General features: G+C 38.0%; 1 protein-coding gene across 6 annotated transcripts in view; it reads left to right on the top strand.

Annotated features, from left to right (window-relative positions):
• The window catches only part of crebbpa (CREB binding lysine acetyltransferase a), a 51,089-nt gene that overhangs the window by 20,780 nt on the left and 16,035 nt on the right, over positions 1–14,274 (top strand). For 3 of the 6 annotated variants that reach the window (XM_084416951.1, XM_084416949.1, XM_084416948.1), the window contains exons 3-13: positions 4,039–4,203; positions 4,299–4,536; positions 6,871–6,984; positions 9,009–9,263; positions 9,653–9,746; positions 9,855–9,992; positions 12,749–12,866; positions 12,980–13,148; positions 13,368–13,430; positions 13,550–13,662; positions 14,062–14,241. In XM_084416951.1, the coding sequence (XP_084273077.1) occupies positions 4,039–4,203; positions 4,299–4,536; positions 6,871–6,984; positions 9,009–9,263; positions 9,653–9,746; positions 9,855–9,992; positions 12,749–12,866; positions 12,980–13,148; positions 13,368–13,430; positions 13,550–13,662; positions 14,062–14,241 (1,647 nt within the window). Of the gene's footprint in view, positions 1–4,038; positions 4,204–4,292; positions 4,537–6,870; positions 6,985–9,008; positions 9,264–9,652; positions 9,747–9,854; positions 9,993–12,748; positions 12,867–12,979; positions 13,149–13,367; positions 13,431–13,549; positions 13,663–14,061; positions 14,242–14,274 lie in introns of all 6 variants that reach the window. The other 3 variants (XM_084416947.1, XM_084416950.1, XM_084416946.1) reach the window with 1 other exon arrangement.

Here is a 14,274-nt window from a genome sequence, read left to right on the forward strand (position 1 = left end):
CAGTCCTGGTTTCAGATTCTCATCCACAGACGAGTGTGTTTGGGCACAGTGAGGGGCATTTTTACTGCGTGATAAATATAAGCAGCACGGCACAACGGTTCATATGTTCATTGTAGGGCTGCAACAACTAATCGATAAAATCGATAATAATCGATTATGAAAATCGTTGTCAACGAATGTCATTGTCGATTAGTTGGTCTGCTCACGTCACGGGGAGCGTTACTGATGACGTCACTTTCATGACAACGCAGTCACGCGAAATGGCAGAGAGTAGGCTAATCGGAGAGAAACATCAGCACGGCAAGCAAAAACTGTATTCTCATTATTATGAAGATGTGAAAATGGTATAGTCTAGTTTAATTCAATGCTACTGTGTAAACAGCTTTGTTTACTAACTTCGGGACAGTCACACTAGATCTATTTTGTATCGAGCATCAGGTTGCGCAATCAGTTCGCTCGCAACATAAGTGATGGATTAAAATAGCGCTACCGCAGAAATAGGTTAAATTAAATGGTGTTTACAAAGTGAAGCACTAAATATAAAGGCAGTTAATAACAGCAGCAGTAAAATATTGTTTTTTAGTCACTGTAGTCAGTGGTTTTCAGCGAATGCTTGTGCAGTAATACATAATTTTTTCTGTAACGTTACTTTTAATCAAGCCTGTTGTCAGCTGCGTACCTCCATTCCGCTCTCTTTTTATAGCATTTGTCTACTATGTAAGGGATAATCCCGCTTATTACATGGCTACCCACCAAATAAATCAATAATTTTACACAATTGATTTAAAAAGGAGTTTCTTGATTTAAAAATGATTGTATTGCTTCCGCTAAAGAAAATAGTCCGTTCCGTCTCTAATGTTAGAATCCTGTGTCCATAGCAACGCTCTGTTTTTCTGGTGTGTTATACTTCGCAGCGGTCTGTTATCAAGAAATAACAGATCGCATTCTACATTGGAATTCAAAATCTGCTGCTTAATATCTTATTACAAACATGTTTGTGTCCTAATTTCATAATGTGAAGTTTATATGAGCAGCGCAACTCAATATTTTGTTTTGTTTATTTATATTTTGGATATTTAAAGAAGTTTTACTGTTTAAAAACTGGACAAACTTTTGTGTTTGGGGTTTAAAATGTAAAAATTTAAGATTATATTAGTAAAACTCAATGTGTGGCTTTTGCACTTTTTAAAGTACACTTTTACACATAAATACCCTGATTTAGGGTTTTATTTAGTTATAAACAAAAATCAAATTGAATAAAAAAAAACACCTATCCGATTAATCGATTAATCGAAAAAATAATCGTCCGATTAATCGATTATCAAAATAATCGTTAGTTGCAGCCCTAGTTCATTGTCTCCAAATTATGACCAGAAATGGATAAATATTAAGTCTGCTGTTTAAAACAAATAAAGAATCACCGTCGGAGGATAGTTATTATGTGCAAACAGCGGGAAACTCTATTTGTGCAGTGAGTGCATGTCAAAAAATCTATTCCGGTTTGACATAAACACACATCAACCCGATCACTTGTTTAGCGTTCATGTAAACACTACATTCAGATTCATCAATCAGAGTGAATTCAGGGTGTCATCAACACTCAATGTCCCTCAGCAACATGTGTTTTTGTCATTGCTCACAACTCTGAGCACTTTTCATATTCTTTATCTTGGCTGAAGCACTTTTTTAAATCTATGAGAATAATATAATCAGCCTATAGTTTAAAGTTAAAGATATTCATATTAATAAGCTGAGAGTCTTATGTTTATTTGACGGTGATTTCACATTTCTTGTTTGTATGAAGGCTAAATGCAAATAAAATATTAACAATTTGTGCCATTTTTATTTCTAAAATATGATATAGTTTTGTAGGAGGAGGTTTCAGAGACTTGGCAAATAAATTTTTCAGAAGTTTGTAGATACAGACATTCGTTGTGGGCGTTCTTGGCAGTTTTTTACTGAGGCTTTTATATTGTTCGTATCGATATCGGAATTATATCGTATCGGCCGAAATTAAGAAATATATCGTGATATAAATTTTGGCCATATCGTCCAGCCTTAAGTTAAACATACTTCAGCTTTTGTTATTGGCCACATCAGTGTCATTTTTAAAACGATGGGCTATTTTAAAGAAGTCTGTGAGTATATGAATCTCGAGCGCATGTAACATTTGTGTATGATAGTGTCCAGTTACAGTGAAATAATTTAACATATTAAGTACCTGAAGTCCCATTCACGCACCAATAACGATATAACGATAACTATATTAGCATCCACACCAATGCATGATAACGTTCTGTTTATATTTTCTGCCAGTTCAAATGCTCAAGCTCTTTCAAACAGGATGGATTCTGATTGGCTGTTTATGTTTTTGTCTTTTATCAGCTGGAACATTTTTTTCTAAAATTGATTCTCCAAATATTGTTCCTTGTTACCTTTAAAGTTGTGGTGTGGACTCCACTATTCTCATAGAAATAGAATGATTATTACATCTTTCGAGATATTATTTGTGTAGTTAGGCTTGGTGTGAATGGGCCTTTAGATCTGCTGGGAAAGGGAATCCTGGCTGCTCCGGGAGAGAGAGAGAGCATGTGTGTGTGGATGAGTAAGCAGAGCGAGTAGCGTGAGAAGTGTGTTGGTGTGCATGAATGAGTGAGCAGAGAGGAGGGGCTGTTGGTGCGTGTGCCACTCCGCTGGCCTCTTTTATCTGGTTTGCTGGAGCGATGTCAACAGAGGAGAGTGGACGGCCGGCACGCTGCCGGAGATCAGCTCAAGAGAGGGAGGGGAGTCTGTGTGACGGGGGAAGCCACGCATGCTCAAGATCATATTGAGCTGCGAAAAATGTAGTAACGCTTAGATCAAAATGATGCATTTTAGATCAGTGCAAATGCTCACGGTATATGAATATAATGGCCAAATTAAGATTTTTAGTGCCATCACTGAATAAAATTCATTGTTGATCGAAGGGTTATTATCGTTAACTAAAACTAAAACCATAAACATTTTAGTTTATAAAAATAAAATAAATGCTAACTGAAATTAAATAATATATATATATATATATATATATATATATAAAAAATAAACTTATTTTATTTCAGCTATAGTTGCCAATGCAGCATTTCTCATTTTCATTTAGTTAACCTGGAGTAAAACTGACAAAAAAATAATAAAAGTTATATAGACATATAAAGACTATAAAAACAAACTTAAGTTACTAAAACTTTCAAATTAAAAATATAAAATAAAAAAAAAAACTAATAGTATCTCAATGATACTAAAATAACACATAATTGATTGTTTTCATTATTAATTAGGATATTCATTTTGAGAGATTCTAAAGATTAAATGTAAGTGTTATTAAATTAAGGAATTTTAAGTGAGCGTTAACTGTAAAAAAGGAGAAATAAACGCTCACATTGAATCTTCCGGACTGATAAAAAAAAAAAAAAAAAATCTAAAATCACAGTGAAAACTAAATCGCTGTCAGTTCATATCATTGAACTAATTCATCTGTAAGGGTGCGCTGACACTTTGGCAGAATTTTGTGGACCGAAAAGGTCCATTGTTGTCAATAGTATGAAGCACAGCTCACACAGAAGTCACTTTCAAACAAACTAGTTTTCTTTTGGTTAACACGGCATGTTTGCATGACGTAACATGTAACTTTGCTTTTCATTTATTACTTAAAGCTGTATTTTGTTGTTTTATTAACATCAATGACACCGACAACAGCAGGAATAATAGGTGTCTGCTGTCAGTATAAGATCAAATGCACAGACCGAAAAAACTGATAAACATCCGGTTTCTTTCTCAACTTATGACATAACCGAGAGAATACTTGCCGAGACGGGTATTTAGACGGGTATTTTGACAATTGTGCGTGCATGTGTCCTTTCAAGGGCAAGGAAACACAAAAGAGGAATCAATTCGGTGTACGAGCGCTTTCTGAAACTGAAATTTTAGATATGTGATTCTGTGTCTGGAACTTCTGATGACTCACCTGGAATGATGTTTCCATTTTTCTTTCGTTTGTAGATGGGCATGGCAGGTGGCAACAGTCCGTTTGGTCAGTACCAGGGTGGAGGGACACAAATGGGCACGACTGGCGTGAACGCTCAGAATAAAGGCGGCCTTCCCAACAGCCTGCCCCCGTTTCCGACGGACCTAAAAGGAGCGACGGTCACCAGCGTGCCAAACATGGTGAGTTTCCCATCATGCACACAAACTGCATGGAGCTTGCAGGCCAAAGTTAATCCTGTGACGCCGTCGCCCGTTCTCTCGCCCCGCAGCCTCAGCAGCAGCAGGTGTCGGTGGGGATGGTGGCGGGTCAGAGCGTGTCCGCGGGCCCCACGGCCGACCCGGAGAAGCGTAAGCTGATCCAGCAGCAGCTGGTTCTGCTGCTCCACGCCCACAAGTGCCAGCGGCGCGAGCAGGCCAACGGAGAGGTGCGAGCCTGCGCCCTGCCCCACTGCAGGACCATGAAGAACGTCCTCAACCACATGACACACTGCCAGGCCGGCAAATCCTGCCAAGGTGAGTCGACATTGAGTGAGTGTCGCACGCTGCTTTTGACCACAACATGAAAAGTTGTGCTGATAGTGTGACAGAAGGGCGATATTATAAAGTTGCTAAACAGAAGGTGGCAAGAATAGACAGCAGACAGTAAACAGAGAAAAGGTTTACTAAAGATTGGAGATAACTAAAGATATCTATTTCTCTCAGATTCAAATTCCTAACACTTCTGGTTCCTTAATGATTCCATTCAGATTTATTTAGTACTTATAAGTACTATAAGTATAAGAAATGCAATTCCATTGCCAAATGGAGAGATTCAAAAATTTTGTCTGTTTAATTTTTTTTATATATATATTAATTATTAATTTTAGTAATACATATATTCATTAACTGGAATTGCTAGGTTAACTTATAAAAAATATAAACATGTGTGCACATTTTTTATTTGTGGTATTTTATACAAATTAATGAAGAATTAATAATGTGAAGAATTACATGCATGAAAACAAAATATTATTTTCTTTCGTGTAATACAATATTATTTCATTCAACATGAAATATTTATTAACACAAGTTCAAATCTTAAAAAGGAACAAGTTGGATTTGGAACAAGGGTTGTGTGAAGAATGATTTTCGTCCAGAAAATTGTGTGTGTGTGTGTGTGTGTGTGTGAGAGAGATAATCCATTGAGGTGTGTCTGCTGTATTTTGTGGGTTGAGGTGTGCAGTAGCAGACCTGTTTTAATCTGCTGTCTGTGCTCTGTTTAGTCTCAGCGAGAGCGGTAATGAGATGTTTTTTGTCTTGATGTGGGGTTTAGAGCATTGTGTGCGTCAGACAAAGCTGCAGCGCTACACCTAGCTTTTTTAATAACATCCGATTTAATGGCACATTCGAAAGTCGCCCCATTGAGGTTTGTTACCGCCACAATAAATGTTTGTGCGCTTGCGTAGTTTATTTCTGGCCTAACACTTTTCGGTTCACAACTAGTAACGTTTCATTCACAAAAACGGAATTTCCCGAGCAAATGCTTTGCTCCGTCTCAAATATAATAGTCCATTTAGAGAGAGAACTCTTGCCTTTATGGTATAATGCAGTATTAAGGAGTTGGCAGACAGCAGGAGAGGGCTTGCGGCGGCCCGGTGCTGCCCGGCTGCGTTGCTCTTAGTGCCGTAGTTGTTGTTGGACCCGGAGCACAGGGCTTCATTTCAACTCAAACGCAAGCGTGGTGCCAAACGTACCTCCACGCTGCCAGCTCATTTCCTGTTGTTCCCTGCCCGCGGTGACACCCGTATCTCTCTCTCTCTCTCTCTGACTCCTGGGGAAAGTGAACGTCTATAGAGATCATTCGTAAAGCGTCATGTTCTTGCAGACAGTGTTTAAAGCATCCTGAAGGCTCTCTTGGCAGAACTCGCTTCCTTTTAGAACCATCAACATTGTTATGCTTGCACCTCATTCAAACCAGTAAATCACAGCAGCAATAAATCATAATTGTGTAGATACTGAAAACGAGCAACGTGACAACTTGGTCGCTGTGTATGATATAAAAAAGATACTTGAGTTCAGTAACTAATTATATTTACTCAAATACTTAACAGCACTTGAGGAATAACAGGGCCTGGATTTCATTTTGGAGGCGACTCTTTGCATTTGTGTTTTTACAATGGGGTAGTTTTGTTGCACACAGCACAAGGAAGCTTTTTTTGAAATTCAATTCAATTGAATTTACAAAATAAAAGACAAGTAAACAAGAACAAACAAGCAAATGAAAAAGCCGAAGCACAAATAAATGCAATAAAATAAAAACACAAAGGAAAGGCAGAGTGCTTTAAGGGTTTCAGGTAGGACCAACGGTATTCAGGTACAGAAATTGAATAAATTGAATGTTTCGTTGTATAAATTAAATAGAGAGTCATTCTTCTCGCTATCTTTTGTTGTTTGATTAGCATTAATGATACAGACTGCAGCAGGTATATTAGGCTGCTGTCACTTTAAGAGCTAATGCACAGATCCAGTTTACTGATACACATGCATTTTCTTTCTCAACTGTTTACATTCACATCAAGACATCACTGACTGTGTTTATGCAAGTACTTGCCAAGGCGGGCATTTTGACAATTTTGTGCATTTCTGACCATTTAAGTGCAATAATCCGTTAAAAAGCACTCTGTACTCGTGAGCTGTTTGAGAGGCAGCTTTGTGTGTGCTAATGAATGCTTTAAAATCACGTCTGTGTGTGCGCGTCTGCTGCGTACAGTTCCGTGAAGACTTGCTTTCCCACGGGACCTTTTTTGCTCCCAGTTTTGCAGCATTTGTACTTTTGGCTCAGGCTTTCTTCTCTCTCCGTCTCTGCAGTGGCTCACTGTGCTTCATCGAGGCAGATCATCTCGCACTGGAAGAACTGCACGAGACACGACTGTCCCGTCTGCCTCCCGCTGAAGAACGCCAGTGACAAGCGCAACCAGCAACGTGAGTCTTTCCTGCGTCAAACATCCGCCTCTTCTTTACTTCACTACAATATAAAATAATTATGTACAGTTAATAATTCTGTATTTTTATGTTAATAATAATTTATATATTTATATTACATCTGAAATTATAATACTAATTATGTATTATAGTTGGATTTAGTTTATAAAAAATGAAATGTCTGTGAAAGAACAAATGGAAGCTTGAGAATTATAAATGATGAAATATACAATGATGACACTGATTCAAAACTGCCTTATATTTGAGTTTCTTCAAAGTAGATTTGTCTAGATTCCAGCTTTGCACTCTTTGGATGCTCTCTCAACAAACGTCCCCATGTGAAAAAGTACGCTTTAGCTTACTTTTAAAATAGTACTTGGACACAGTATACTTTAAAAGAATACACTTAAGTAGTGCAAAATTAATTACATGTTTCAGACACTTAGGCCCAATCCCAATTCTATTTTATACCCCTACCCCTGAAACAGAGTGGCAAGGCGTAGGGGTGAAAATATTCCCCTAAGAAATGGGACACCACTACTACACCGTTACACGTCATTATACGTCGTTGCTAGTGCCTACGTCACAGGAGATGCGCCAATGAACTTTAGCGAATATTTTTTATTTTTTTAAAAAAAAAAATTTTGCAACCGTTTATTTGAATAACATGACTGTAAATATGAACACAAGATTGAATGTGACAAAGAAAATGGTTATTGGCAGTCATGTTGCCTCTGTAGCCGGTGTATGCAGGTACATTTCTCATACACCTTCGTTTGAAGTGTGGTCCCGAAAAATCTTCGTTTCAAGGGCTATCTGGCCCTTCCCCTTGCCCCTACCCCTCCAACCAAAAGAGAATCGAGACAACCCTACCCCTTCACGGGAATGCGCAAAACGGAGGGGTAGGGACAAGGGGTGAATTGGGATTGAGCCTTAATTACATGTTAACTGCCATCAAATGAGAATGTTCTGTAGTTTAATTTTAAATTAAATGCATTTTTTTTTTAAGTAGGACTTGACATCTTTATATTTAATTTCATAATTACTTCTGTTGAGATTTAAGATAACGTTTATTTGAATGAATGAATTATAGTATTTATTTGAATTAATTCTTGAGAGAGATGAGAGATGCGTGTGTGAATTACCTGCGTCTGTTCAGAGTCTCTTTTTTTTTTCTATTAACAACGAAGCTGTGAGTTTCAGAATAGCTGCTATTTTATTACCAAAAGTCGCGGACCGCGTTGATAACAAGATTCTGTGCTCCTGAATTTTTCTGTGCGCGCACCGCAACCTCCGTTCTTCTACAATTAAGTGCACTACTTTTTGACGAGCTTTAAACAGTATCCAACAGTATCCAAAACACTATTTTTCTAAGTTATGCTTTAAACAGTATCCATTAAAATAGTTGTAATCACTGTTTATATTTGTCCACAGAGCTGTTATGAAGCATGTAAACGTTTAGATCAAAATTCAGAATTAGAACAAATTCAGTTGCATGGTGTTTTCTGGATATGTAGATATTCAGTTGGATTCTGTGAGGAAAGGCAGGCGTCATTGTAGTTCAGTAGCTGTGAGTGCGTGAATGTTTTATGTGGCCCGTGTATGTTTGCTGAGGAGGAGGGGCTCGAAAGATGAGGAGAATCGTGCCGCCCCGCTGGCCGAGCGCGCCGGTGACTCATTAAAATCTCACGCTGTTACAGACCTGCAAACTGCCTCTCCCTCTTCCAAGCGTCTCTCATCATGACTCCGCAAATTCGAGGCAGCTAAAGTGTTTGTTTTTGCGCTGCGGGATTTACATGTTGGAGAGTCTGTGTTGTGATATTTCTTCCTCATGCAAATGGCGTCTCGGACCCACTCCCCTTCCTTTCTACTTTCCTCAGTTTTTTTCCCCACAAATAATGTTTACTTCCAGATGGCTGTTTGGCAGGTTTTGATGTATTTTTTTTTTTTTTTTCATATCTTGTTTGAAATATGCAGATGTCGTCTTCCCAGAAGGCTTTTAACATCTCTTTCCTGCATTACAGCAATGCTGAGTCCCCCCAACGCTGGTCTGCAATCCCCCATCGGGTCGGTCGGCACGGGGCAGCAGACGGCGCCCGCTCTACCCAGCTCCACACCCATCGACCCCAGCTCCATGAAGCGGGCATACGCTGCCCTCGGTCTCCCCTACAGCAACCAGAGCCCCACACAGACCCAGACCCCTGCACAGACGCAGGGCCCCGGGCAGCCGACTGCACAGACGCCACACCAGCAGCAAATGAGAACCATCAATGCGCTCGGTAAACACTTAATTACTTTATTGTAAAGAAATGTTAATAATAATAATAATAATAGTAGTAAATAGTAGTAATAATAGTAGAAAAATGTAGTGTATATGTGCTTTTTTTTTATTATTATTATTAAATTATTGCAAACAATGTATTTCAATTATATTGTAACCATCATTTTTTGGGGGGAAATTGAAATAATATTGATTTTGCCATTGCTGCTGATATGGCGATTAAATAAATAAATATATTAAATTAAAACAAGTACATATATATTGTTAAAATATATTAAATTTGTATATAAATAATATATATATATATAGTATTTCATTTATGTATATTTATTTATTTGGTATAATTGTGTATATATGTATTTTTATTTGTTTATTTTTTTTGTCCAGGGGGTGGTCAGTTGAACCAAATCGGCGTCCCGACATCAGAACAGTCTAAGCTGCTCCCAGATGGCACCATGTCGTCAACACTTAACTCTAACAAGTACGACACGGACACACACCAACCAAAACACACCTCCAGCTCTTAATTGCTAAAAATTGATGTTTTAAATCTGTTTGCTAACTAAGTCTCCTGATTCCCCTGGCGCAGTCAGCTGATGCCGGACGGCACTACGGTAGGCAGCATGGGTAACCTGCCCACAGCGGCCCCTCTGTCAGCCACCGGTGTGAGGAAAGCCTGGCACGAGCATGTCACTCAGGACCTCCGTAACCACCTCGTACACAAACTGTTAGTAACAGCTGCTCTTGCACTATGTAGATTTAGTCACACTTTAGTTTAGGGTTCAATTCTCACTATTAACTATGACTTTTGTCTCAATAAATTCATAAATACGGCTTATTAATAGTTAGTAATTCAGTTGTTAAGTTTAGGTGTTGGGTAGGATTAAGGGATGTAGAATATGGTCATATAGACTAAGGCATTAATATATGCTTAAGTACTAATAAACAGTATAAACAATATCCTAGTAATATGCCTGCTAATAAGCAACTAGTGAATAGTGAGAATTGGACCCTAAACTTAGTGTTACCATATATTTTATAAATATTTTGCATATTTTTGCTCACCAAGGCTGCATTTATTTAATAAAAAATTCAGTAAAAACTGTAATATTGTGAAATATTATTATAATTTAAAATGTTTTTATTTTAATATTTAATATTATTTTAATTCTTATATTTTGTTTTAATATTTTAAGATGTCATTTATTCCTGTGATCAAAGCTGAATTTTCAGCATCATCAGGGTTTTTCCTGGGTCAAAATTGGTCTTCGGTGGTGGCTGACCGACATGGTCATCCACACACAGCAAAGAGTACTCTAGTACCCACATGATCCGCAAGCCCAATATTGACAATAAATGTTCAATTTAAAATAAATACAAAGAAACAGTTTGTGATTTTTTTCTTAAAGAAAAGAAAGTAATTAAATGAACAAATATGAAAATAAAACAAAACATAGACTTCACTGTATAAATTATACATTGATACTTATTAAAGCTAAAGTTATCAGTGAAGAGCAGTGAGTGATTTTCTCTTTGCATTTTGTTGTCTTATTAGGGATAGTTCTCCTAAAAATTCAAATTATCATAATTTACTCTCTCAAGTTGTTTTAAACTCGAATAAGTTTCTTTCTTCTGTTGAAAATAAAAGTTATTTGGAAGATTGTGGGTAACCAAACAGTTGATGTACCATGACTTCCATAGTATATTCTCCTATGAAAGTCAATGGGGATCAGCTACTGTTTGGATAGCCACATTCTTCAAAATATTAATATTAGAAAAATATTAGAAAATATTAGAAGGAAATTAATAGAGGATTGGAACAACATTAGAGTGCATTAATGATGAGATCATTTTTATTTTTGGGTGAACTATCCCTTTAAGGACAAGCGGCAGCGTGTTTACTATAACTACTGTCCCTTTAAGAGTTGCGCGCGACGCGTCTAATATACATGCATTTGACAAGCAGATATTCTCTCAATTTTGCTTTCACTTTAGACATAACCGACTTTGTTTATATAAACCTTGTGTGTATTTAACAGTATAAGCACAATAAGACTCGAAAGATAACTTAGTCCAGTATCCAGGCGCTGGTAGACAGGCTTTTAGTGCATGTGAGCTTCACAGCACACGTCAGAACAGCGCATCAGCACGCGAATTAAATGTTTAACCGACAAGGCATTAAAGCACATGCAAGTTATGAACTGCAGTGTCCCGTTCCGCTGCGTTAACATTTATGTGAACATACGTCGCGTTGTTTAGTATGTTGGGAGGCGCCAGAACAGATATAGTGCACGATTCTACGATATTTCTTCAAAAGCAGATCGTGGAGACGTTTTAATCGTCCACGATCAAAAATCGTCATATCGCACACCCCTAAAAAACCACTTCAAACTGGATTGTTTTTTTGTTTTTTTTTTGTTTTTTGCGTTTATTTAAAGTTATGTCAGCTGCATGTGCGGAATGCTTGTCACAAGCTGTAAGAGAAGATAAGGCAACTTTTTTTGACTGCAATTCACACCCAGCGCTAATTCAGCAAAAATATTCTCCGAATGCACCACGTGAAACATGGATTCGGTCTTCCGACCTTTAGGATCAGTTGATTTTGATGCGAGGGAGAGAGCAAAGACAGAACTGAAGACAGAGAGTGCCCGCGCGGGGGTGGGGCGCTGTGATCGTTCTCTCCGTCACTCTGTCAGTAGCCTGCTTCACTCACAAAACCCAATTACTGATCAAATAAGGCTTTGGCGGGACAAAAAATCGTTTTGGCGGCCGCCAAAAAATATTCAATGTAGGAAAAACCCTGATCATTACTCCAGTATTGCACATAACAATTTATCAAATAATTGATTTGTTTTTCCTTATTATAAAAATGGGACAGGAGACGTGTACAAGCAAAATGATTTAATTTATTTGAAGACAAAAAGTGTGCTAGGTTTTTAAATATTTCTGTTTATTTGATAATTATGGAATTATATATATTACCATTGGATTAAATGTACTATGCAGTTTATTTTGTAACCAAAATAAGCAGATAAAAATAGGTTCTTCATAATGTGGGACTTTGAAATGATTACTTTTTATAGTAAGCACTCTTACAACCATCTAAAACACATTACAATACAAACACCATAAAGTAAACAATGTCATAATTCATCAACAGTAGATCATAAGAATTTATTGGGCATTGATACACAGTATTTTCTGAAACTTTGAGCTTGTAGAACAGTGCAACAGCGCCATTTTTTCACTTTGAAATGTGCAGCAAATCATCGCCTATTGAAGTTTAATATTTACATTGAGCCGTATTGCGATTCCTGTTTCCGTGACCAAATTTAAAACCTCTTAAAGTTAAAATAGACTTCAGCTATAACATTTATGTATATTTTAAATGTAATCAATGTCCTGTTGATCCAGGGGGATTGTTCTTTGTAATAAGTAACTTAAACTTAGAAAAAACATCGTTTTGGTCTCTGTGTGTTTTAGTGTGCAGGCCATCTTCCCTACGCCAGACCCCGCCGCCCTGAAGGACCGCCGTATGGAGAACCTGGTGGCGTACGCACGAAAAGTGGAAGGGGATATGTACGAGTCCGCCAACAGCAGGGTGAGCGCAAACCAACAGTCAAGCTTACACCTCATCCTAAAGGCGGATAAAGTAAAGTGAAAGTTCTTCAGTACTGTTGATTTTAATAACGTAGTCTGTGTGTACTTGTACAGGACGAGTACTATCACTTCCTGGCGGAGAAGATCTATAAGATCCAGAAAGAACTGGAGGAGAAGAGAAGGTCTCGATTACAGAAGCAGATTATTAACCAGGCACCCATGACTGCAGCGGGACAGCAGCCACCGGCCCTCAACCAGCCTAATGTCATGGGACCTCGGCAGAGTGAGTCATTTATGCTATATTATCACCAAATATTGGATTCAATCGTTTCGTCAGTTGGTGGAGAAGTTGTTATAGCCTATGTGAGTAAGTTTTAGTCCAATGTGATAACATTAATTAGTAGGGTCAAAATAACCTGAACACAACATGAGGTTTAAAAACACACCAACGCACAAACTTTGCAGGTTTTCTGATGTCATTTTGTCTCGTCCCTCTCTTCAGATGGACCCGTGCCTATGCCTAATGTGCCAAATCCGATCATCAATCGCATGCAGGTGTCTCAAGGTACTTCGCCAGTCCCATTCGCCGCAAATCATGTCTGGGAAACACATTTGTTTTCTCAACTTTAAACAAAAAACTCTGCATTATCAATCTTGTGTGATGTGTGATGTGTTCTCCAACAGGGATGAATCCATTCAGTGCAATGCCCAATGTGCCGATGTCTCAGGCTCCCATGGCAACACGTGCTGCCTCTCCGATAAACCATCAACAGATCAACATGAACCAAGTCCCTACGGTCAGTCTTCATTTCTGGCTCCTTGCTCAATCAATCAATCAATCAATCAATAAAATGTTATTTATGTATCACTTTAACAAACAAATCAATGCAGTTCAAAGTATTTTACAGGAGGCAAGAACTAGAAATTGACACTAGGATTAAAATAAGACCCAGTAATAGATTATAACAATAACATTAAAAGTTAAAAGCATAAAATGGAAAATCAATAATGATAAAAAAAAAAAAAAAAAAATTGAGTGATGATTAATTTAAACATGTACTAAAGTCAATGTACTATTACAAGAAAGCCACACTAAAAAGGTATTTTTCATTTAGGTTTAAAACTTTCGATATTTTCTGAACACGCATCTCATTGTATATTTGTCGCCAATTTTTTCTTCTTTTTTTTTCTTTCAGATAAATATGTCTCCCACTCGAATGCCCCCAACGCAAGGCATGCTGGGAGCTCACGCTGGGAACATGGTGGGGCAGACGGCCAACCAGACGCCGTTCATGGCTCAACCGCAGTTCCCTGCCAACACCAATGCCATGAACGTCAACATGGGCCAGCCCAACGCGCAGGCGGCCGTTTCACAGGTGCACACATGCACTCACGTTCCTAAAGTAACC

This window comes from Rutilus rutilus, assembly GCF_951802725.1.
Source record: "Rutilus rutilus genome assembly, chromosome: 8".
NCBI lineage: Eukaryota > Metazoa > Chordata > Actinopteri > Cypriniformes > Leuciscidae > Rutilus > Rutilus rutilus.